The 25,230-nt window shown below is 40.7% G+C and overlaps 1 protein-coding gene across 3 annotated transcripts in view; it reads left to right on the top strand.

Moving 5' to 3' along the window:
• The first annotated feature begins 3,280 nt into the window (after nucleotides 1-3,280).
• AGPAT5 (1-acylglycerol-3-phosphate O-acyltransferase 5) overlaps nucleotides 3,281-25,230 on the top strand; it is a 51,262-nt gene continuing 29,312 nt past the window's right edge. The window contains exons 1-4 of one of the 3 annotated variants that reach the window (XM_046648647.1): nucleotides 3,281-3,476; nucleotides 14,001-14,070; nucleotides 16,320-16,435; nucleotides 21,173-21,262. In XM_046648647.1, the coding sequence (XP_046504603.1) occupies nucleotides 3,429-3,476; nucleotides 14,001-14,070; nucleotides 16,320-16,435; nucleotides 21,173-21,262 (324 nt within the window). In that variant the 5' untranslated portion in view covers nucleotides 3,281-3,428. Of the gene's footprint in view, nucleotides 3,845-14,000; nucleotides 14,071-16,319; nucleotides 16,436-21,172; nucleotides 21,263-25,230 lie in introns of all 3 variants that reach the window. The other 2 variants (XM_046648645.1, XM_046648646.1) reach the window with 2 other exon arrangements.

Below are 25,230 nucleotides of genomic sequence, written 5' to 3'. Positions count from 1 at the left end.
TTACTTTTCTTTACAATTATCAGATGTCATGATACGCATTGATTAAACTGTATATTGCTAACAGCTGCTCAACCTAGAAGAAATTTTAACTCTTAGAAGCATGATGACACAGTCTGATCAATAAAAGACTTGGAAGCATAAAACATATTGCATTAGGATAAAATTCTGTGGTGGAAGTGTAATGAAAATATGTTTTCAAGGAGAAAAAGAAAGGATCAATGTAAAATTCTCATTGGTACAAATCTTAAGTATTTTTAAAATGGATGATGGTGGTGATGAAAATAATAAGTTTTCACATATTGAGGTATATGGGGAAGCCATTCTGGTTTAACCTTGATTCGGCCTAAAACTTGTTTTTCCCAGAGCATCCTGACTTATGGCCCACCAAACATGCACTGTACATCAGCTTCAAACATCTTCCCAAAGCAGAGAACGCGCTCTTTAAAGACAGGGATGAATGTCTCCCTTTCTGACGCCAGTACCAGCACTTCTTTGAAGATAAGCTTTTCTTCCCAGAGATCCAAGGCCAAGTTGATCTGCTGTTTGTGCTGAGCTGCAGCAAAATATATCCTCGTGATTTTGGGGAAAAAATTTGCATTCCTGTCATGCTTGATGTATGTTCTTTGTTCTGAAACGGTGTGTAACCATGCGGTAAACCACGCTTCTCAGAGTGCTTTCTTCCCTGGTGGAGAGAACACTCTCGGGATAGTCCTCAGTGTTGGCTCAATAAATACCACTCATATTTCTTATCTATAGATTGGTTATTGATTATTTGCATCGACAGTGCAACTAAGTATTAAACCACAATGGTATTTATAACCCATGGGGTCTATTTAAAAGATTTCTGAAACCACTTTATTTTAAAAGGTCATTTACAACTCATCAGAACTTACTTCTTTTGTAACTAAACATGATAAAAATAATTATCAGTATTAACTGAAAAACGTGTGAGGGAAATACATAGCATTGCTTTAGGGGATCTAAAAAAAAAGCGTGGTCCACTATAGTGCTCCCTGCAGGTCTTTCAACGCCGTGAGTCCACTGTGTGCTCTTAGCCTCGGTCCTTCAGATCAGCTGTTCTCACCTGGAAGGCTCTTCTGCTGCCTTCCCATGTCTAGCTCCAGCCTGGCTAACTCCACCCTCAAGCTTCATCTTAAATGTCACTCTACTTGAGGAGCTTTCTTGTCTTGACTAAATGAGATCTCCTTAACATACGTTCCTACAGTACCATGAATTTCCCCTTTACATAAGACTCACCCCACATGTAACTCCTTGCTAAAATAAGCACCAGGAGGGCATACACAGAGCCATTCTTTTCACTGTCAGATCCTAGTGCCAGTGTACACAGGCTGGGAGGTTGGTTGTGCCCTTTAAAAAGAACCATTTCAGTAGAGTGATGTAAAAGGAAGTCAGCTTGCACAGGGCTAGAAAAACTACAAGGTAAGGAAGTAGAGGCAGCGAGTGAAGGCTCATTACAGTTTAAGTGGGTCAGCGACAGAAAGGGAGGGGGAATCTCTGACTTCCAGTAGGAACAGGGGAGAGTGAAGAGCACAGGGAATAAGCAAGCAGGGAGCGGCTGGGTTTGGACATAAATAGGGGATAGGAGAGACTTAAGTTCCGAGTCTCCATGCCAATACATTGCACAAAACTTTAAAACTTGGTTATTGGGAGTAATTTACAGGAAGTAACATATTCACACATATCACATGCATTTACTGACTTCATCCATACAGATGGTAATATGAACGGTGAACGCGCTTTATCTCTTCATACATTTGTCTAATTGTAGGGATGTCCGGTCTGAATTAATTAAAAGAAGCTTAAGCAGCATTGGTTGTGCACATTATCCACACCCATGACTTTTTCCCCTCCCAAACGAAATCTGGTACAGAGCAATAAATTCCCCTGAGGGGGAAAATCCTTCTACTGTGTAATGCTTCCTGTTGGCAAGACACCTGTGCAAATATTTGCTCCTTCAGAGATCTCTATTCACCTAGCTTTTTTCTGTAAGGTCACTAACTACCAATCATGTTACATGATGTCAATCATTGACACAAAGAAAGCAGCCACCATCCTAGCCCTGATTAGCATTCTCTGCTAAACCACCTGTCTGCATAAAGCTACCCCACAAGCTTCCATTAAAAAAATTAATTTTTTTTTCACTTAAAGCGTTTGACACGCTTTTAAAGTGCGACTATCCCTGGAAAGCATTACACATTAAAACACTTTTACTGTAGTCAAAGGGCAGCAGAAGGATCCAGAAGGCCTCGGAGTCTGTTTGCACATCAATAAAACAGCTGCCCTGCCTTCCTAGACTTTTGTGAGGGTCACAAAAGTATGTCAGTACTTTATGCATTCTACATATACATGCAAAGTACTGCACAAAAAAAATGCTCCTTATACAAAACCAGAAACAAGTCACAGAGCCAGGCCCGGGGGAAGCGAAGCAAGAGGGAATTTGAAAAGGTCTGATAAAACAAACAGTGTGGAAAGAACCTTGCAAAAGGCCGTCCAGCTGTGCGCAAACGTCATCAGCATCATCACTGTGATGGGAGAAAGAAGGGGCCTAATTCACAGCTACCCCAGTGGCGAGTGATGGGGAGGAAGGGCGTCCCGGGTATCTGCTGGGAGAACGGGAAGAAGCCAGCCGGCAAGTGTGGGAGCCACCTCGAGATGGATGGTAGCCGCGCTGCCAGGCCTGGCCTTAGGTAGATAAGCCGGGGCGGGCCTTTAACGGCGCTCATCACACTCATCATAACTGCTCCAGCTGTCTTGTGGCCTTCCCACAGTAGGCCTCACAAATATTTGTTGAGTGCATGGTCCTCTTAACCGGGGGTGGCAGGTCTGCAGACATCCGCGGGGTAGCGCGTCGCCCACGCATCCACGTACGGGGACCACTCGAGAGGAGGGGTGCAACCTGGGGCGCACGCGGCGTGCAGGCAGAGGTGGGCGTTCCCTCGAAACAACCCACGTCCACAGTCCGACCGAGAGGGCAGCTGAACGCCGCGGCCCCTCCTCCGGCTGGCACCCACCTTCACCCAGCTCGGCAGGTCACACCTCCCTGCGCGTGTCCGCAGCGAGGCCGACCCCTGGAGCACGCGCAGTGGGCAGCACCGGGCCTCCCGCGTAGCCGGGCGGCAGTTGTGCTTCAACCGTCAGCGGGCTCGACCAATCAGAAGGCATGTTGTTGCCGCGGAGCCCCGCCCCCTGGGGGAAACTATGGTAACGGGAGACCAATCAAGAGGCGTTTTGTTGCCGCGGAGCCCGCCCCCGACAGGGGCGTAGGGTGACGGCCGAGGGTCATGGGGTCTAAGCGCTCCTGAGCCGCCGAGCAGCGGAGGGCCGCGGCGTCCCGTTGTGCCGCGGCCGCGAGCAGCGCGCCGGGCCCGCACTCGCCCGTCCGCCCACCCCCGGCGGCGGCGCGGCCCATGCGGCGGGGAGCGGAGGCCGGAGCGGGCGCGGGCTGGGCGTCTCAGGTGCGGCCGGCGGCCCGGGGCGGTGAGGGGGCGGCGGCGGCGGGCGCGGTGCGGCGCGGTGATTGGCTGCCGGCGGAGGGCAGCGCGGCGGCGGCGAGGCGGCAGCCGGGGAGGAGCCGGCTGAACGGGCCGCGCGCCGGGCCGGCAAGATGCTGCTGTCCCTGGTGCTCCACATGTACTCGATGCGCTGCGTGCTGCCCGCCGCGGTGCTGCTGGGCTCGGCGCCCACCTACGTGCTGGCCTGGGGGGCCTGGCGCCTGCTCTCCGCCTTCCTGCCCTCCCGCTTCTACCAGGCGGTGGACGACCGGCTCTACTGCATCTACCAGAGCATGGTGCTCTTCTTCTTCGAGAATTACACCGGGGTGCAGGTGAGGCCCGACCGCCGCACCTGCCGCACCCTCTCTCCACCTGAGTACCCGCGAGGGCTCCGGGGCATCTCCCGGCTTGGAACTCTCCAGTAGCCGCTCCCCCCCCCCCCCCCCCCCGGAGACTTTAGGGTCATTCCGCCCTCCCTGGCAGAGCCGGCCCCAGGACCACGTGCCATCACCCCATCCTTCCCCCGCGGGGGAAGTTTCATGGTCTGACTTAAGGGTTTGGCCTCAGGCTTCCTGCAGGTCCCGTAGGTCACTAGGAAGCTGTAGTAACGTTGTTCTGAGGCTCCGAGTGGGATCAGCCGCCCCTTCTCCCCATCATGTGTTACCGTCTGTTCTGGTGCTTAGCGACGTGGGTGCAGGTGAACATTGAAGTCGGGCCCGCGTTTGACGGTTTTGGGCATTTGGTGTAAGAAGGTGGCAGTGTTTGAACTCAAAAGCGCGCTTTTAAAAATAGGAGACCTGGTCTCGAAACAGATCAATGTTACTGTTTGGACAAGAAGTACAACTTTGTCCTGCGTTCTTGCTGAGTGTTAGTGAAAGCTGGGGGAGGAAATGAATACATTTGTTCCTGTAGAAGCCCTACCGTAGATACAGTTCTAGCCTGCTTTGCCTGGGCTTAAATGTGTGGCTAGTCTTTTGTCTGGTTACTTTCTTTGGAGAGATTGGATTTGTAGATTAAATTTGTAAAACAAACAAAAGTAGAAGGGCCTCTTACCTTATCTAGTTGTTTGAAGTCTCATACAAAATAACAATGGTGACTTCTTTTATTTCCCACTTTGACAAAAGAGCTTGATTCCTGGTTATTCCTTATATCCAGTTCCTCAGAACATAAATTGTTGTTTGTATCCTTAATTTTCTTTTTCTCTGCTTGTTTGTCATCCATGTGAAGATCTTAAGAGACCTTCAGTTACTTCCCTCAGTTTAGAACTGTCAGTTCCGAGTCGGCCACATCTAGGCCTGCCTCTGCATTTCCTTGTTTAAGCAGGATGATACAAGCCTTTGATAGCAGAGATTAACATTTGCCGTTCAAATATGATTCCAGTCTAACACAACCCAAGTCTGGCTAGGGAATAGACTTAGAAAATCTTAGAGAAGTGTAAAATTGTTTTTACGCTTTCCGTAAATATAAATCCTGGACTGTGAGCATACCAGTTATTTTAGGTTGCATTTGTTTGAGATTTTTTTTTAATGTATTGTTTTTTTATTTTAAATCAATGCAATAAAGTATTCAAACACTGCCAAAATATTTTGAGAAAGTTCTTTCTACCTACACTCACCTTTCCCAGGTATGCAACCAGTTGGGTGTGTAACTTTTGATTTCTTCCAAGAGCTTTTAAATAAATGTGTGAATTGTGGGAAGACTCCATCTCCATCAAATTAACTTCTTAGATGGGTTTTATAGTAGCACTAAGTATACCCATAACCTCTGGGGACACCTCTGTGTCGTTGTGATGGAAAGCAAAGGAAAATAAGAATCTTTATACATAATTTACCTTCCCTCTTTTGTAAATTTGTCTAATTTTGTGGAGCTGAATAAACTGAGAGTTGACTCTTCTTAAATGGGATTGGAAGTTATTTTTTCCTGTAATATTTTCTCAGTTTATTATAATTTCTTAAACAGAGGTTGATATTAATACAATCCAAAACTAAGTAGTAACTTCTCAGTAAGAAATCCCTAGAACCGACCCTTCATTCATTCATTCAATATTGGAGTGTGCACCATGCTCCAGATCCTGTGCCGGACACTGAGGGACGTAGTGAAAAACACATGGACAAGGTCCCTGCCTTCATGGAGCTCACATTCTGGTGGGACACAAACAATAACAAGAAAAAATAAAAAGTACTGTGCTCTGTGAGGTTGTTGGCCTAGTGAGTGGAGGGTGGGGGTTTGGAGAAGGCTCCTTGAGCAGGTGACATTTGCGTGGAGCTCTGAAAAAAGGCCTGTTTGGGAGCTATTGTAGTAATCCAGGGGGGAGGTGATGGTCAGAATAGTGGAAAGAGTGGATGTGAAGAGAATAGAAAGGATCCCAGGTCTATTTTAGAGGTGGCTGGTAGGGCTTTGTGATTGGATATGAAGGAAAAAGGAGAGAGGATAGCGTTCCTAACAAACTTAGTATTTAGTGGGTAAGCTGGGATTCAGTCCAAGGCAGTCTAGCTTCAGCGTCCGTTTTCCAAAGATGATTTGCTAGGTGGTGTGGTTGTGTTGGTTGAGATGAGATCCCCACTCTCAAGGTATTCATACTAGGAAAAACATGGACAGACAGTTACAGTGGAATGCTGAAATTGGAGTGTTTGTGTTTATTAGCTTTGTGATACACAGTAACTTTACTTGTGTTATTCAAGAAGGCTGTACCAACTGTTATGAACTGCTTTGAATCTTCCAATTGGATGGAGTAAGTAGCATGGCGTGTTTAGGGAAAAGAGGTTCTCAATTGACAACTGAATAAAAATGAAGACTCCTAAGCATGGCATTCACGGCTGTCTAAATTCTGCCCTGGCCAACTTTTTTCTTCATTGGTTTCACTGTAGCCCAACTGCTGCTTCCTCTCCAATTCCACCCAAATTACCAGTACATTCTCAACAAGGTGCCTTTGGACTGCTCTTCTCTGTATGCTTTCTTCCAACTCAAGCCCCAGCTTTTCTTCATCAGTTGTGATCTCACCCCATCTCCATGTCGGGATCACTTATATGTGACATTAACCTATAAAGTAGTAGCATAATGTTAGCATATATTGATGTATATATTGTCCCCTCTACAAGATCATGACCCCTCGGAGGTGGTGATAAAGGGGAGAATGACCTGATTTTTCCTTTTTAACAAAATGGCCGAGCAGTCTACAAGAGCTACTGATTTGTGTTTCTGTGGAAATGTGGCTGCATCGTCCTTCTGAGGGTGGGGTTGTTGAATGGCCTTAGTGGTTGACACGTTTTGATCTAACAGGGTCTACCTGTGTAGTGAGTCTTAATTGCATTCTTTACTGAAGTAGCTAAAGGAGAAAGAAACAAGAACTCCACCCTCAGCAGTAAGGGTGCGAATGAATTAAGGTCAGAGACCTTATAAAAGAGGGAATTCTGGAACAGCCAGCAGTACAGAGAAAACTTTGTTTACTTGTCAATAAAAACTTGTGGTTTTTGCAGTTTTTGAACATATGCCATTCTGTAAGGTTTATTTTGTTTCCTCTGTTTCTCTGTAGGAAGTAGCAATAAAAACCCCAAATAAGCAAGTGTTGCCTGATATTTTAGAGGGCTGTGTGTACAAGTGTAAGTGACATTTGGAAGACAGCTTTGCTCTGCCGCATCCCTGGGTGGGAATTCCAGGCACAGAAAGAAGTGGTGGGGGAGAGACCTGGAAAGTCCTGATTGTGTGCTAGGTGCGAGCATTTTAGATTAATAAAATAGTCTCCACTGTCAAATAACACACAAGTTAGCAGCGTAGAAAGAAGTCAGTTAAAAAAAAAAAAGCTGTTGGTGAGATAAGTTGCAAAGTAGAGAAATGAGCAAACTTCTGAGGAGATAGAGGAGGAACGCGGCTGAATTCCAGCCATTACTTAGCTGGGAGGTGGTTGTGCACAGATAAGCGGGTGGTTCATCTGAGTTAGGTGCCGCACAGCGAATGCCGGCTCTTTGGGCCTTACACATTGCTTTGCTCTCATTCTTAATTTGTATTTCTGTAGGGAACTTCTTTTATATCAGGTTGAATTTTTTTCTCGCAAGCTTCTTATCTTCTCTGGTTAATATTCAAAGTGAAAAAGTTACGGGGAAGCCTTCTCATTTGACATTTTTTGTTTGGAGTTTTTGCAGAGGATAGTTTGTTACAGTTGAAAGCACAAGAGACCAGGGTGTAATTTCCAGTTTTCTGCCACACTGCGTATCAACTGGAATAAATCAGCTTGTCAACTTGATATTCTCATCCTTAAATGGAATACTTATTGTCACGTTATTTTGAAGACTAAAGGGGATAGTATGTGAAGCTGCCCAGCTTGTTGAATGGTGCATCATAGATGTTCAGAAGAAGCACGCCCTGTAAAGTTAGCACAATACCAAGAGGCAACATGGCAAATGCACAAGAAAGCTTTGTGATTTGTAAGGTTCCATTGAGATGTTGCATGATAATTTGTCATACTGACTGTTAGACAAATGGCTGTGTTTATATTTTGACCTTGTTTCAGAGGGGCATCATGACTTGGCTATTCAATGAAATGTTTCAAAGTGGGCAGAAAAAGACCATAGTTTTTGTATGCATTACAATAGAAATTTTGTACTGGTTAATTGGTGATATATTTCATTGGCATAAAAATACATTTGAAAGTTCATTGCAAATAATTATAAACATTGTAGACTGTAAATTATATCTACCATCTTATTGAAACAGATTGTTTATAGCTGCATTTCTACATCAGCAGAGACTTTTTAAAAGAAAGACTAGATTCCTGGTTTTCTTATCCTTTTAATCATTTAGCAGCTTTGAGTAAAAAGTTTCACTTTATTGGGTAATAACAATAACATCTTTTTGGATGGTTACTGTGCTCCGGGCACTGTGTGAAGGAGCTCACGTAGTCTCATCTCACCGCAGCCCCATGAGGAGTAATTAGTATTACTACACTCATTTTACGGGTAAAGAAATAGGTGTGGAGAGGTTAGGTCCTTTTGCTAAAGTTCATAGTTAGTAAGGTGATGGACTAAGATGCAAATGCAAGCTGCTCGCGAAGAAGGCGAGCACAGCCAGTTCTGTAAATGCATCTGTCCCAACTGAGACAGCTAGAAACAGTCGACTGACTGAATGGAAACTAGTCTGTGTGAAGAATCTTTCTGTGTTTCTGTCTACTGAAGTTACAGTTAACCTTTCCTAAAAAATGAAGTTTGAGTTTCACATAGTGAAAAATTAAAACAATCTCTTGGACAGTGAGATGTTTCTCATCCTTCTTGCTCTGCATTTTGAGTTGTTGGATGGTTGCTTTTGAATAAACAATTTGTTTTTAATAAAACTTGTGGTCTCACTACAGCCCAGTCAGAGCAGACCCCCACCTGTCCTTGGCAGACTCATCCTCCCCTGACTCTAGTGTCCCCAGGTCCTTTCTCTCCCTGGGCGGCCCGTCCTGCCCCACACCTCCCCAGGGGGCTTGTCTGGCTCTGGCCGCATGCACCAGCAGGCCCCGAGGCTCCACATTAACGTCTGACAGATGTCTCCAGGTCAGGATGCTCAGAGTGGTGCTCTTCTCCCTGATGGTACCCACTGATGTCCACCCCGACGGCCACACCACAGCCCCCAGCCTCGTGCTTGCTTCCTCCTCGCTTGGCCCCATCCCCACTTGAGCATGTACCTGTTGAAAGAAAAGCAAATTTTTTGATCAAATACTTGGAGGCCTGTGCTCTTGGTAACTATTATGTTACAGTCTAGAGGAGGAAAAACTACCCTCTTTGATTCACTGCTGGGGCCTGCAAATTAAACTGACAAGAGCCAAATCAACAGGAAAAAAGTCATACAAATTTTATTGATATTAATATTTTTACATGTGCTGAGGCCTCACAGAAAAGAACTGAAAACCAAAAGACTGGACTTAGGAGTTTATCATATTAACGAAGAGCGATAAATTGTGGAGACATGACTAGACAGAAGAAAAGGAGGTTTGGGCCCTTAGGGCTGGTAAATTGTGGGCAGGTCACTAGGAAATTGTGGGAAGGTTTGCTATGCAGACATCTCAGTGCTGTCTCTAATCTTTCTGGTACTTTAGAGGGAACACTGTAGGAATGGAAATGGAAGTCGCCTTTGCCAAAGGAAGTTTATGCCCCACCTTTTGGCAGAAAGGGGAAGAGCCGAGAGCTCTTCCTGCATGTGCTTTTTCTCAGTTGCCTTCAGCTCGAAAGAATCCTTGTACCAAAGTGGTATAGTTTGAGATGGCATATTCTGCTCCCCTTCAACGGCATCATCTATGTTTAAGAACAATGAAAGAAATTAAAAAAAAAAAGATCATCATTCGTTTTGCATGCTGAAAGACAATGGATATTATTGAGATCAGTGAAGACTTTTTTGCAAAGAAAGAATGCTGTATATCTGTCTCTGTAGCCTTGTTATTCGGATCCTCTACTGTGCTAAATGTATGGTTTCATTTCATTTTACTACCTCTTCTCAGGATACAAAAGGGGGAGTCTTCAAGCAGTTTGCGTGTCGTGGGAGCAAATTAAAAACAGTGTAAAGATATGGTCAAGGTGAGGGGAAAGGAGTCTACATCTGAATTCAAGCCGCCTTTGAGAGCCAGTTTGTGCAAGGGAAACAAGTTTGACTAAAGCAGAATAGTAACTAGTGTGTCAGTTGCAGTGAAGATAATTACTCACAAAGCATTTTTATTGTCTGCTTCTGAATTAATAAAAAGAAATTGTTCTTTTTCTCTAAAGGGACTTTAGATGAGTTTTAAAAAAATGGATGGACCTAAAATTACTTAAAGAATTAGGAAGAATTAAAAAAAGCCATATGTTTTATGTGCCTTGTTTTGAAGGAACAGATTACCTGCAAAAAAAAGTGATTAATGTAATTTAAAATATAAATACTAGAAGATTCACAGAATTATGCCTTTAAAAAGTCACTGGTGCATTTAAAGTATTTTACTTAAGTTTATTCCAAAACACTTTACTGTTGAAAATGAGGTATAGCTTTATGCACTTGTGAAAAATAAAAGTGCAACTTACTGATTCAGTAAGTATGTGTTGAAAACCATCTGGGTGCTAGGCTCTGGGTGTAGAAAAATGATGAAGTCCTGTCCTGGCCACTGAGGAGCTTACGGGCATTAAGGGGGACTTGACTTGTGAATAAGTTTACACAAGGTGTCCTTGGTGCTCCCATTGGAGTGTGAATGGGGTTTGTCCTCATGCGAAGTGGGGAGTGGTTGATCCTGGTGTCGGGTTAGAAGGCAGGAAGGCTGCAGTGAAGAGATGAGTTTAAGGGAACGCTGATGTAAAATGATTACAATGAGAGGGTGCAGGTGATCTTGTAGATAATCATAATCGTTTAATAAGTTGTGTGGGTATTTTGTAGTTCTTATGACCGTTTTTAAATTTAGAAAACACTACAGCTATCTCATTAGTCATATACTTGTTAATATGATAGTAATAACTGTCCTATTATTTTGAGAATCTGCATTCTTAAAACTTTTTCTTCCTCTCCACGTTAGTAAATTTAAAAACAAATGACCTTTCCACTTCAATGAATGGAAGAAGTTTGATAATTTTCAGTTAGAGTAAAATGCTTTTTCTTTGAAGCTTTGGAAATCAGTCAAGTGAAGGACCTTAAAAACTGCGTGTGTTTGACCCATACACATTGTGGTTACGCAGTCCTTTCTTTCTTTACTGGATGTTTATTTGAAGTACTTACTAATAATTTGCAACTGTTACAGCAAGATTTACAGTTCTTTTCACTTTGCTTTTAGAACTTTAAAAATTTTGAATATGATGGGCTATCGGTTTCTAACTTCTTTCTTTTTTTTTTTATTTCTATTGAGTTCCATTTATAGTGACAAGTGAAAAAACTTAAATGAGGCAGTCAATCCAAATATCTACTTTGAGATCCTAAGTTATGTTTTGTCAAAGGCTTACCGTCTTTTGCATTTCCCTTGGAAATAGCTTTTATTTCAGTGGGGCACTAAGCATATGTAAAAGTATGAACTGTGGGTTTGTTTTCCCTTCAACCGCTGTGAATTAGGATTTTGTTCCTTTCTGAGTGATCTGCAGTAGCGTTACATTCTCCGCATCTGTTCTGCTCAACTGAATCATCTTACTCCAGCTGCAACTGAAGATCTGTTTTTAAATACGGAACATGTTTGACTTGGTTACTGAGCTAATCAAACAGTACATTGAAAACGTCCGTTGTGTGGAAGCCCTTTAGGAGTGGGGAGGGTTGGTGAGCCTTAGAGGGATCGCAGAGATGGCCTTTTCTTCAGAGCTTTTGGTTGTGTTTATGTCTGCACACGAAACTGGAAAACTGGCATTTGAAGGCCAGCATGGTGTAGTAAAGGGACCAAGCCAAAAAGTGGAGGTGTGGGCTCTTCTTGCTGGTGGTGCCGTGAACTGATGACGAGTCATTGAACAACAGCACACCGCGGTTTCTGTGTGCCTCGGCCTACTTCAGTGTGCAGTCAGAGAGCTGGACCCGAGGGCGGCCAGGCGTCATTCCTGTGCCAGGGCCCGCACTGAGTGTCTTCACTCCTGGGAATCGTTTACCATGACAGGAGATGATTATACTTAGTTTTGTGGTTTCTTGTCCACCCTCACTGTGCTTGTTTTATTTTAAAATGGGATATATCTACCTCTATAAAAGGTAAAATTTGCACTGCTATGTTTTCTATGGTTGATGCTATAATCCTGTGAGAAATGTCTATTTTATTATTAAAACAATTATTTCTGACAAAAAATTGTATATATTTAAGGTATGCAACGTGATATTTTGGTATATGTATACATTATAAAATGATTACTACAATCAAAGTAAAAAAATGCCTTTTAATAACTTATTTGTTATTTACCTTCAAAGGCTGCAGCCTGGCAGTCTCTTAATCAAGCTCAGAGCAAGAAAGGGAATTGGATAGTTCAAACATCGCCTTCAGCTGGAGGGCAGGCAGGTCGCCAAAGAGTGGTATTCAGGTTGAATCAATTAAACCGCAGCCTTTCAATGCGAATATGCTAGCCAAGGAAGTTAAGCCAGAAGTACTCTCTCCTGTAGCGGCAGTGCTTTAAGCCCAGGGTACCGTACTCAGTGGTCTCGGACCAGTTCTGGCTGATTGGTAAGAAAATGGGGATTACTTACAAGCCAGAACTCTACTTTTAACCCTGCTCAGATCAAACTGTTGGTTTAGGGTGGGTTTTTTTTTTTTTTTTTTCATCACTGATAAACTTTGTTAATAAAAAGTTATTGAGCAAATATTTAAATGCATATTACTTGCATAGCACTGTACAGTTTTCTAAGGAAGGTTATAGAAGCCTCAGTCTGAGCCCCTGGCCTCCAGAGCTTTGTCATCTAATTCCATTTATCGACAGATTTGTTGGCTTCTTGTCCTTTTCTTTCTTCTGTTAAGATATTAATGAGTAGTGTTGTGACCAAAAGATAATCACAGTGGATATCTAAAAGATTAAAAGCCTTAGCTAGTTCATAATCCTGCATAATCTGTGGTGACAAGATGAAGAAACAAGCATGCCATGAATAAAGGAATAGCGGTCATTTCTTTGAAGTCTTTATAAATATACTTCTCATTTCTTTAACTTATTATGAAATATTTGAGAGAGAGAAATACAGAAAGACTCATATAACAAGCAACTGTGATACCCGGTTTAAGAGAGAAAACATGACTGCTGGAGCTGACACCTCCTGCGTACCCTCCTCTCTCACAGCCTCCTCTCTTCCCAGAGGGCCCCCTTACCCTGGACTCCCTCTGTTCTTTAGAGACATATAGAGTCTTGATCATGGCACTGTGTTTCCCTATTACTTACAGAGTATAGTCTTAATCTCTACTTGATGCTCAGGAGACTTTTTTCATTCTGGTTCAGATTTCCCTTCTGGTCTCCTTGCTCCAGCTCACGAACTCTGCGTGCAGCCTGTGTCTTGACCATGACACTGCTCGGTGTACCCCAACAGGCCTCGGATGCTCCCGCTTCCATTTCTTTGTTCATCTTTTCATAAACATTCTTCCTTTATCTCATCTGCTGAAATTGCACCTAATGAATACTACTTCTGCTCTGGAATTGACAGTTCTTTAAAATAAAATGTACTGTATTTTCATAATATTTGCATTAGGTCTCATTTCAGTTATTGTTTACATGCCTGTCTCTTCCACTACACTGTAGGCTCTTTGAAGGAAGATACACCGTATGAACAGTATTTCAAATATTGTAAGCAGTCAGTAAATGTTTGTTGTATCTTTCTCATGAGGATATTGATTATTCTGTTTTACTTTATGACCATCAACCTACGCTACACTTAACTACTTTGTAAACATTTGCCATTTATGGTCTCTGGGTCTTCTAAGAGAAATCTAATTTTGTTAATCATGGATAGAAATATTCATGACACTGTTTATCAATTTTTTGACATTGTCCTATTTTGTATGTTACAGTAGTACATGTTTTAAAATATCAAAATAATATTTCTTTTTGTTTTATCTTTTAGATATTGCTATATGGAGACTTGCCAAAAAATAAAGAAAATATAATATATTTAGCAAATCATCAAAGCACAGGTTTGTATTTCATTTGCGTGAAACTTAGGTTTTTCTACGGAAAGTACGTGGGCATTCAAAGAAAGACTATATATGTTGTTATATATTTAAATGAAAATTTTTTCTTATTATTAAAACATGAATTTCTTATGCAGATATTATACATGACCTTGTAGTTTTGTGATTTTACTTTTTAGAAAGTCAGGAATGTGAAAACTATGAATTTTCCTGAACTTACCTTCACCCTCTGATGGGTATAAGTAAGCTTTTTTCTTTTTTCTGTTTCTTTGACTAGCTCTTTAGTCTAGGCATTCTTTCTTCTTGTAAGTTATGTTTCTGGAAGTGGAATTGGTGGGCCGAAGTGGATATACATTTTATATTTTTATTGTTAAGCTGCAGAAAGCTTGTACCAATATGTAAGTACTCATTTCCTAAACACTGTATGACTTTCTAATGTCTGCAGTTCCTTTTGCCTCTTCAAATGTTTTGGTTTAATTATAGCTTACTCCTCCATCAGAGGAATCATAGAAGACTCTGGTCTCCAAAATAGTGCAGTATATATTTTAGATTAGGTTAAGGTACTTTTTTAAAAAACTTTTTATTTTGAAATAATTATATAGAGTCACAAGAATTTGCAAAAATAGTACATAGAGTCCCATGACCCTTTCACCAAGTTTCTTCCAATGGCGACATCTTACATTAACTATTGTACAGTATCAAAACCAACAAAACTGACATTGGTTAAGGTACTTTTTAGTTCTCCAAATAATTCAGTCCAAAAAAAAAATCCCACTTCATAATTTCTTCAAACCTGTATCTGCTTTTGATGCACACTTTCTAAATTCGATTTCTGTTACTTAAAAAATACCCAGGAATTCAAAGCTAAAAACAACCTGATCAATGGTAATACCTTAGTGGAAAAATCACTTATGCCTGTGGCTTTCGTTTCTCTTCCTTCTGTCAACTGTGTCTCTTCATGATTTTGTTGCTTTTATTACTACCTATGCCTTAGATACAGTAAATCAAGTAAAAGAAGTTGAAATGCATTTTTCTCAATTTAGCTTATTAATGATTACATTCAGTTTTATAGGACAAAAGTTGACGCTACAAAGGGTTGATAGGAATTTGGATGTATCTGTATTTCCCTGACTTTATTAACACGACAGGTTCAGACTATTTGCCTTTGGTACGTTTGACTTTAGCAAAGCAACCAGCCTTATGATCAGTGTCTACTTCCACATCTGGGCTATAAAGCAGCCTGACTTAGTTCCTGTATTTTGACTGTTCCTCCAGACATACTGGTCTTTTTACTGCCAACACAGTCCTGCTATTCCCGTCCTGTTGTTGATGGCATGTTTCTACCAGGGTTCCAATATCCAACTAAAAAGTATGTATGGGCCCAGGGAAGGGAGTGGCTCATGAGAGCCAAATTTCCATTATATTGAGCCACTGGTTAATTTCATTTAGAGTTTTCTTTCTGATTAACAGGATTCTCTCTTAAAATTCCTTGTTCAGGTTCCCTGCCAACCTTCCTTTTTCTAGGTTTCAATGGAAATACTGTTCTAGTAACAGAGCTGTGGTACTAATGTGAACATGTGGAATAAGTACTCTGAGCATTCCTGGAGGTGGTAGTAGTAATAGTAATAATGAAATAATATCCACTACTTTTGTTTGTGGGCATACCATGTGTTGCCCTTTGTGTACATTACTTCTAAATGAGGACTTCTGGGAAATCATTTGGAAGGAAACAGATTTCTTTAATTATTCTTCTTGTGTTTGGAACTGGAAGGTAATATGGCAAGTGTGAGCCCTACAATCAGCCTCCAGCTGACCTGAGAAAGTTACATTTCTCCTGCAGAGAACTGCTTCTCCAGCCCCTCCCTGACCTCTGAGCGCCCGTGACTTCCTAGTCCCCTGTCCTGCCCCAGGCAGCCTTTGGGATTGGAGGGTTAGAGAAGCTTATTTTATTTCTTGTTCATGCTGCTTTGGGATCACTTTGATGGTTTGTGACTTTGCATTTTATCCCTGAAATAGTGTCTTTCAGGAAATGCAAAAAGAAAAAAAAAACCCACCAACAAAAAACAAACAAAAAACCAGAATTTGTATTGTTTAAATGTCTGTGGTTGATATAAAGTAATTTTAAAATTCTAATAATGTTTCAAAGCATATTCTTAATAGAGTCTTGTGAAGAGGCCTTTTCTGTTTGTGTGTAGGAATGCTGGAATTCACATTTGGGTCATTTGTGCACTAATTGGGTTGTGTCTTTGCAGTTGACTGGATTATTGCGGATATTTTGGCCATCAGGCAGAACGCTCTTGGACACGTGCGCTATGTGCTCAAAGATGGGTTAAAATGGCTTCCGTTGTATGGTTGTTATTTTTCTCAGGTAACGTTTTTTTCATGCTTTTTTCTTTATATGTAGCTTATAAAAATTTTAGATTTGATTGAACATAAACTTTTTATAAATGTATGGGGTTTTTGGTTTATTCTTATGGGATTAATAGCTTATTCTAAATTGAATTAATTGTATTTGGCGTTTTTAATGGTGTGTATTTATATACATGTCTGATAACCCAGATAGCCAAATTAAATTAAATAACAAAAATGCAAATGTACAAAAATCTAACAAATAGGAAAATTTAAATGCATAGAATTTGATAGACGATTACCTTAAGCAACTAATAATAGAAATAATTATGATCTGTAGTATGTAAAATAATAGTAAGCTATATATATAAAGTGCTTAGCATGAGTGTCAGGTAGGTAATAAATATTCAATATATATGATTTCCCAGAATGCCCTTTAAAATTATGTAATAGCTGTCATGTCATGAAACTCTGTATAACAGTCTCTTTTATATTCAAAAGGGGATTCCTAGCCTTTTCCTGTGCCATGTCTAAATAAATTATCTGACATGTAATTTTTTGAGTGTTGTGTGAAATTTATATGGAAGACATGCTTGTTAATATAATTTTCATAATTGACTAAAGAAGAAAGGCTAAAGTAGTGGTAAGCTCTGAACATATGTAAATCTAGAAGTCATATGAACAAAAGATAGCAGTACCACCAATTCATTGCTACCCACAAGTTGAATGACGAGTGTTATGTTGTGTTTGAAGTCAGTGCTTGAATACTCGTTTCCTCTTTCCTGTTTTCCTCAGTCTTTTAAAGGAAAATAAAATTCATATAAATTTTGATGAAAAGTATTTTAAACTACTGGGTGCATATAAAAAATGGCATAGATTATGAAGTAGTGGACTTTATGTCAAGAAGTGAATTTTTCTAAAAAGGACTTGTTTTTCACAATTTGTATGAAGCAGAAATAATTCTATTCACAACTAGTTATTTACAAGCAAAATATGAGGAAACAGACTTTCAAGTTTTGCATTTCTTAAAATTATTGTATTTATAAAATACTAAGTTATTTTATATATATAGAAAAATACATAGATATACAAATATTCAGAAAACTAAGCATTTCCAAACTGCCACCTGTGGACATTGTAAGGTGTAGTTTAACGTTGGAATACATGGCAGAGTTCTGCTTGCCCTCCCCCCATCAATCCAAGCAGGTGTCTTGGGAACCTTACTGTTGTGTTAAATTAAAAAAAAAAGAGATGTCATAGAGAGCTTTTGCTTATTTAAGCCCTGTGACGATAACTAGAGATATGTAACAGCTGTGACTGACCTCTCATTTAGCAGTGATGTTATTTATAACTGTGCATCTTTTTATATTCTTGTGTAGTAAAGCTGATGGTATTTTAAGTAGGTCACAGTCGAGTATTAAATAATATATGAATTAAAAATGCTGTTCTTGTCTTTAGTGGAAGAGACTGTTCTCTCCCAGTGGTTTATTGTTACATTTTGGCTTGTGTTTATTACTTCTTCCTTAACCGTTTTAAACACGAAGGTCACTGTTATACTTCAGTAATATTTAAAACAGAGTATTTTGGACTTCATTAGTCTTTCCTATAAAATGATGAACATACCTATGAAATTTAAATGATTTTATAGCAAATATAATTGCTCCATAATTAAGGCAACTTGAGGAAGTCTTGAAATTTAGAAGTAGTAGTGGAAAGAAATGTGGTTTGTCTGAGACTTTGCTGCTAAAGCACGTTCTTCTGTGAACAGGAGTTTCGTTGGGGTAAAGTTTTTTATGTGGAGGAAAGAATATTCATGAATAGGTTCTATAATGTTTTAGAATTCTAAAGGAATAGGAGATCAAAGCACTTTTTGAATAAAAAGGCAATTTATACCCAAAGTTCCCAGTCAGGGGCTTTATTGTCTCAGTTTCCTTTTTTCCTTCATTTCCGTTTTACTGGGATCCTTTCTCTTGCCCTTCTTGACCTTCTCAACCCCAAGACAGGCCGAGTTCTCGAAAACAATCACAGCAGTTTTATGAAATATTTAAAGAATAGTCTTAAAAATTCAGAGGCCCTAGAAGGATGCCTAGTTTGGGGGATTGGTAGGATTAAGCCATTTAAGGAATGATCTGGGGAGTTATTGCAAAGAGTAGACTGGGGATCTTGGATCTTTCCGGAGAACATTAAGCTCTCATGATCAACCTTGGAAGCTTTTTAGTCTGTCCATTTTCCTCACTTCAGATCAAACTGAACATTTTAGAATTACTCTGGAGGCTCCTGAAGCGGATTGGAGCTTTGGCCGGGGTTGCCTTGTAGCCCGACTGTGCCTAGTGACTGTGAAGTGTCTCATCAAGGCCCGAGAATTTTGCTTCAGTTTCTGACAGAACAGAAGTGCCCTGTTCTTTTTTCTCTGGGAGAGAGGATCAAAGCAGCGTGGGTGTGCTCACCACTTACCCAAACTTGGCAATTTCCACCTTCAGCCTACAACGACGCTTTATTTGCTTCTCAAACCATAAATTTGGTCAACACTTATCTGCTCAAAATTGTGTTTCCCGACTGCATCAAGTCCCAGTTCCCTTGCATGACGTTCACGATCTACCGTGACCTACCCCCTGCAGTCTACCTTTCTGTTTCTAGCCTGGATCTGTTTCTCACCTCCCTCTCCCTCTTCAAGCTGTTCCTTTAGTTTAAGAGAAATACCCTTTCTGCCTTTGCCTTTAAGGTCCAGTTCAGATTCCGTCATGAAACCCTTCCTGAGCCTAGCAGTCACTCTCTTTCCTCTGTCCTGCTTTTGTGTTTGGCTGTCTTTACGATAAAACTTACCAGATTCTCGGGGGCTGGCCCCGTGGCCGAGTGGTTAAGTTCGCGCGCTCCGCTGCAGGCGGCCCAGTGTTTCGTCAGTTCGAATCCTGGGCGCGGACATGGCACTGCTCATCAGACCACGCTGAGGCAGCGTCCCACATGCCACAACTAGAAGAACCCACAACGAAGAATACACAACTATGTACCGGGGGGCTTTGGGGAGAAAAAGGAAAAAATAAAATCTTTAAAAAAAAAAAAAAAACTTACCAGATTCTCTTCATAGCATACTTGTATACAAATTTATGTATATATATGTATATACATAATAAGTCAGTGGAACTAATCAGAAAGCTCCTTAAGATACGTGGTCTTCACTCCTGTAGCTTCCATATACCTGGGAAAGAACCCAGATGTTTTTGAATTAAAATAGACTTTTAATAAGCAAGTTAAATGGTAGGGAAGAAATAGTATGTAAAGAATGGACGTAATGTCTTTTAAAACTTGGGGATGTTTTACATTGCAGTGTATGCATTCTGTGGTTTTTAATTCTAAAGAGATGGTGAAGAAGGAACCTATTCTCGTCAGTCCCCTCTATTTGGGTAACAGTGACAGGCATTCTGTAGAGCGCTTTGAGTTTATTCTCTGCTCTCGGGCGAGCCAGTTCCTGTGGGAGGAACTGTGACCAGATTGGAAGGCCACCTCTTCTCCTCTCCCCTCTACTGTCCTCTCCTTGCTTCTCTATGTCCATTTCCTTTTACTCATATTCTTGACTAAGACAAAATCAGAGTCCCCCAGTCGGTTTATCTTACAGAGGAATTCAGCTTAACACAGAGGATCACAAATAACATCCCGGCCCGATGCAAAGTTCCAATGAAGTGCACTTATGAAGTTTAACTGGAGAGACCTTAATTTTTATGAAAGTCCTGTGTTAGTCTGCTCGAGCTGCCATAACAAAATACCACAGCCTGGGTGCCTTAAACAACAGAACTTTCTTTCCTCACAGTTCTGGAGGCTGGCAGTCCCAGATCAGAGTGTAGCAGGATTGGTTTCTCCTGAGGCATCTCTCCTGGGCTTGTAGAAGGCTGCCTTCCCCCTGTGTTTTCCCTCTGTGAACACATCTGTGTCCTAATAGCCTCCTCTTCTAGTGGACTAGTCCCATTGGATTAGGGCCCACCCTTAGGACCTCACTTAACCTTAATTACCCCCGAAAGGCCCATCTGCAGATGCCGTCACACTGGGGGTTAGGGCTTCAACAAACGGATTTTAGGGAATGGAATTAAGTCCACAACAGTGCCACATAAATATCTAGTTGGGCCAGTTTTTAAAATCCCTAAAGATCGTGAGTGTTGACATTTTAAGGACACTTTTTAATGATTCTATAATAAGTCAGTAGAAAAATTGAGAGCTGAGATCCATCTGATTCATTTTGTTTTTGATTTAAAAAAATATATTTTTAAGAAAGAAAGCGTTTTTATTTTCATTTATTTATTTTTTTGGTGAGGAAGATTGTCCCTGAGCTAACGTCTGTGCCAGTCTTCCTCTATTTCGTATGTGGGACGCCACCATACTTACTTACTGAGGATGGCTTACTGAGTGATGTATAGGTCTGTGCCCGGGATCTGAACCTTGGAACCCTGGGCCACTGAAGTGGAACACGTGAACTTAACCACTGCACCACCAGACCAGTCCCTTGAAAGAAAGCATTTCAAAACTCAATGTTCATGTATTTTTCAGTACAGTGTAGCATGCAGTTTTATTTGAATTATGTTAAAACATAGCATTTTCAGCTAAATCTTCTTTAGATACTAATATTTGAATGCATTAAATATAGTTTAATTCCTAAAATGTAATTTTATTCTTTACTCTTTTGGAGTGAAGTTACCTTTTTGCTGACTGGCCATTGGATATTTTAATAGTAAATAATTTTCTCCCCCAATTTTTTTTTATGTGGCAGCATGGAGGAATCTATGTAAAGCGAAGTGCCAAATTTAATGAAAAGGAAATGAGAAACAAGCTGCAGAGGTACATGAACGCAGGAACTCCAGTAAGATTATGCTCGTTTTTATTATTTTATTTGCCAACTCTCAGTTTTCGATTTAAGAATCAAATTAGAATTTAAGAATTGTTTTGAAAACGTCTTATCCCGTGGGTCGTAAATCATTCACAGTTTTGCCGAGGCAACAAAGACCCTCTAAGTAGAGGGGGGCAGCTCTCTCTGGCCTCCAGGACTGCTGCACACGATTCAGTCTTTGCTGCTGCTTGTCAATATTGACTTAAAGACGAATAAAAAGGAGAACATTTGGTTTCTGTAGTCTATAAATAGAAAACAGAACTGAGCTTGTAACCTTACACTTGAGCTACTTAAGAGCTCCTCTAACTCCTCGTCTTTAGTACCAGATGTAGTTTTAGAAGAAACAACTGTTTTCTGTCTCTCAGTATAAATTTGGATTTCTTGTATATATTGAGTTATTTGAAAAGCCAAAAATAGTATGAATATCTACAAACACGGAATCATTCAGTGTAAATATTATTTTATAAAACTTTGCTCCCCAGAAAGGAATCTTAATATTCTCTTTGAAGAATGCTAATTGCTGCCAAGTGGCTGTCCCCCGGCTCCCTCTGAGGATGGACGAGCAGGGCTGCAGTGACTCCTGGAGCTTCGTTCAGGCGCTGCGTGGGCACTACGTGGGCGCTGCGTGGGTTTCTGTCCTCTTGCTCTGAAACTTTAGCTCAGGGCACAAGCTCCTTTCTTTTCTCCTTTCTCGTCCCCTCTCTCCTCCTCTTCTCTCTTTGCCTTCTCTCTCTTCTGTTCCTCACCAGGGCTCATAGGTGGCAGCCAGAGCTCATATTTAAGGAAAACTTTTCCATAGTCAGCTGAGGAAGTCCCCTAATGTTCAAGTTTTTTACTTGTAAGCATTCTCTAGTTGTTTTTATGTTATGAAATTGCGTCCTGTTTTGGGATGACCTGGAGTGTTATTTTTCTGTTAATCTTCAAGCTTGTCTTTGTTTCTTTAAATACTGAAGGCATCATTTAAAGATGTGTTTAGTGATTTCAGTATTTGAAGTCCTGTTTAAGTTTGTTGTTTTCTGCCAGTTTTTGCTCATAGTACTTTCTTTCCTTGTGTACTTGGTTATCTTTGCTTGCTGCTGATTGTATGTGGAAGATTATTTGTAGACATCAGTTGAAGCCTAGTGCTTTCCTCCAGAGAACAATTGCATTTGCTTTAGCTGGGCCCCTTAGGCTCCTCTAGTCTGGGCCCACCGAAACCAGATTTGGAGCTTGAGGTTAATTGGGCCGCTCAGGCTGTGCAGCCCAGGTTGCAAACCCACGTGAGACCTGTTGGACATCTGGTTTACTTTTATGCTGGGAGTGTAGCCTTTGGTGGTCCCTTCCCTTCTGGTTCATGCTTCACATTTCTGCTTGATTTTTGTTCTCCTCATCTTTTTATTTCTTTTTTGAGGAAGATTAGCCCTGAGCTAACATCTGCTGCCAATCCTCCTCTTTCTGCTAAGGAAGACTGGCCCTGAGCTAACATCCATTCTCATCTTCCTCTACTTTATATGTGGGATGCCTACCACAGCATGGCTTCCCAAGCGGTGCCATGTCCACACCCAGGATCCGAACCAGCGAACCCCGGGCCGCCGAAGAGGAACTTGTGTACTTAACCAGTGTGCCACCAGGCTGGCCCCTCTCCTCATCTTTTAATCTGTTAAAACAGAAGCTCTGTTCTGTGCTTGCTTCTGCTTTACTGTGTTTGCTTTAATTTTGGTCTTAGCATCTTGCCAGGTCTTTGATACTTTTAAAATGATGTTATATCCAGTTTTTAAAAGTATTTCAGTAGAAAGGTTGGTTGAAATAACCTAGTCTTTCACTTTGGGCTATCAGAGACCCTTTCTGTTTTTCAAAGGCAAAAGTCTAGCTTGTTGATGTTTGTGCAGTTGTGTTGAATAATAGACTGGCAGGCTCAAGAGGCAGTGCTGTAAATGGTGTCACCTGAAGGTCGCTGTGGGTCCAACGCCTGGTTTCTTAGTATCTGGATGGCCACTTCATTTGTTAATAGTTAAATGCTATGAAACTCATATATATTTCTCAGATTCTTCATGATTCTCTTTTGTTTCTGAAAGCTAATCAAGTAATTGACAGGGTAGAATATATTTATCAAGTCAGCTTTCGTATGGTTTAATATGCCTCATAGGAATCTGTTTCATGATTAAATCAGCTTTTCTCATTCAATATTAGTATTATTTGAAAGGCTGCAGAATTTTGTTTACAAAAAATATGTCTGTATTATAAATTACTAAGAAAGACATTTCAGTAATTATTGCTGGGACAGTTGTGAGTACAAATGAAACATATATGATAAACATAACTACCTCATATAGAAGTCGTTTAGTCAGCGTTTGAGCTGGTACAGTTCATGGCACAAGTAGAGAGTCTTGTGCCTTGGGGTTTTTCTCCAACTTTTGCTCAAGTTCCTTTTCAAATGGAAGGCAACCTAGTGGGTAAAAGTATTGGCTTTGAAATCAGACTTGAGTTTAAATCCTGGATCTGCCTTTTAAACTTTGTTACTTTGTGCACGTCACTTAGCTTTTCTAAGTTTTAGTTTCCTTATACGTTAAATCTGTTAATAATTACCTAATTTTATAGCTAGGATTAAATAACATGTTTGAAAATTATACTGATTGTATTAGTTTCCTATTGCTGCTGTAACAAATTACCACAAACTTATTGGCTTAAAATGACACAAATTTTGGGTATGACAGCAGAAGCACAAACAACAAAAGCAAAAATAAACAAGCGAGACTACAGCAAGCTAAAAAGCTTCTGCACAGCAGAGGACATAATCAATAAAATGAAAAAGCAACCTATGGAATGGGAGAGAATATTTGCAAACCACGTGTCTGATAAGTTTCTAAAAATCTATAAATCTATAAATTTCTAAAAATTGATGAGGAAGTCATGCAACTCACTAGCAGAAGAACAAATAACCCAACTGAAAAATAAGCAAAGGACTTGAATAGACACTTCTCCAAAGAAGACATACAAATGGCCAACAAGTGAGTGAAAAGGTGCTGGACATCACTGATCATCAGGGAAATGCCAGTCACAGCCACAATGAGACGTCGCTTCACACCTGTTAGAGTGGCTATTACAAAGTCAAAAGATAACAAGTGTTGTTGAGGATGTGGAGAAAAGAGAACCCTTAGATACTGGAAAACAGAATAGCAGTTCCTCAAAAGATTAGAAATTGAACTACCATATACTCTAGCAGTTCTACTTCAATATGTATCCAAAGGAAATAAAATTACTAGCTTGATGAGATATTGCACTCACATGTTCACTGCAGCATTATTCATATTAGTCAACATATGGAAACTGTCTAAGTGTCCATCGACAGGAATAGATGAAGAAAATGTGCTATATGTACACAGTGGAATGCTTTTCAGCCTTAAAAAAAGAAGGAAATCCTGTCATTTGCAACAACGTGGATGAACCTTGAGGGTATTATGCTAAGTGAAATAAGGCAGACAGAAAGAGAAATACTGCATGATCCCACTTATATGTGGAATCTAAAAAAGTTGAACTCATAGAAGCAGAGTAGATGGTGGTTACTAGAGGTGGAGGAGGTGGGGAAAGGGGAGATGTTGGTCAGAGCGTACAAAGTGTCAGTTTATGCAAGAGGAATGAGCTCTGGAGATCTAATATACACCCTGGTGACTATAGTTAAGAGTAATGTATTGTGTACTTGAAACTTGCTAAAAGATTACATCTCAACTCTTCATACCACGCACACAAAAAATATGGTAACTGTGAGGAGGTGAATATGTTAATTAGTTTGGTTGTGGTCATCATTTCACAATGTGTATGTATGTTAAAACATCACGTTGTGCAACTTAAATATACACAATTGTTTTGTGAATCATACCTCAATAAAACTAGAAAAATTAATAACACAAATTTATTATTCTAAACATTGTGGAGGTCAGCAGTCCAAAATGGGGCTCGTTGGA

This window comes from Equus quagga, chromosome 22, assembly GCF_021613505.1.
Source record: "Equus quagga isolate Etosha38 chromosome 22, UCLA_HA_Equagga_1.0, whole genome shotgun sequence".
Classification (NCBI taxonomy): domain Eukaryota; kingdom Metazoa; phylum Chordata; class Mammalia; order Perissodactyla; family Equidae; genus Equus; species Equus quagga.
This window is presented reverse-complemented; position numbering and strand designations above follow the sequence as displayed.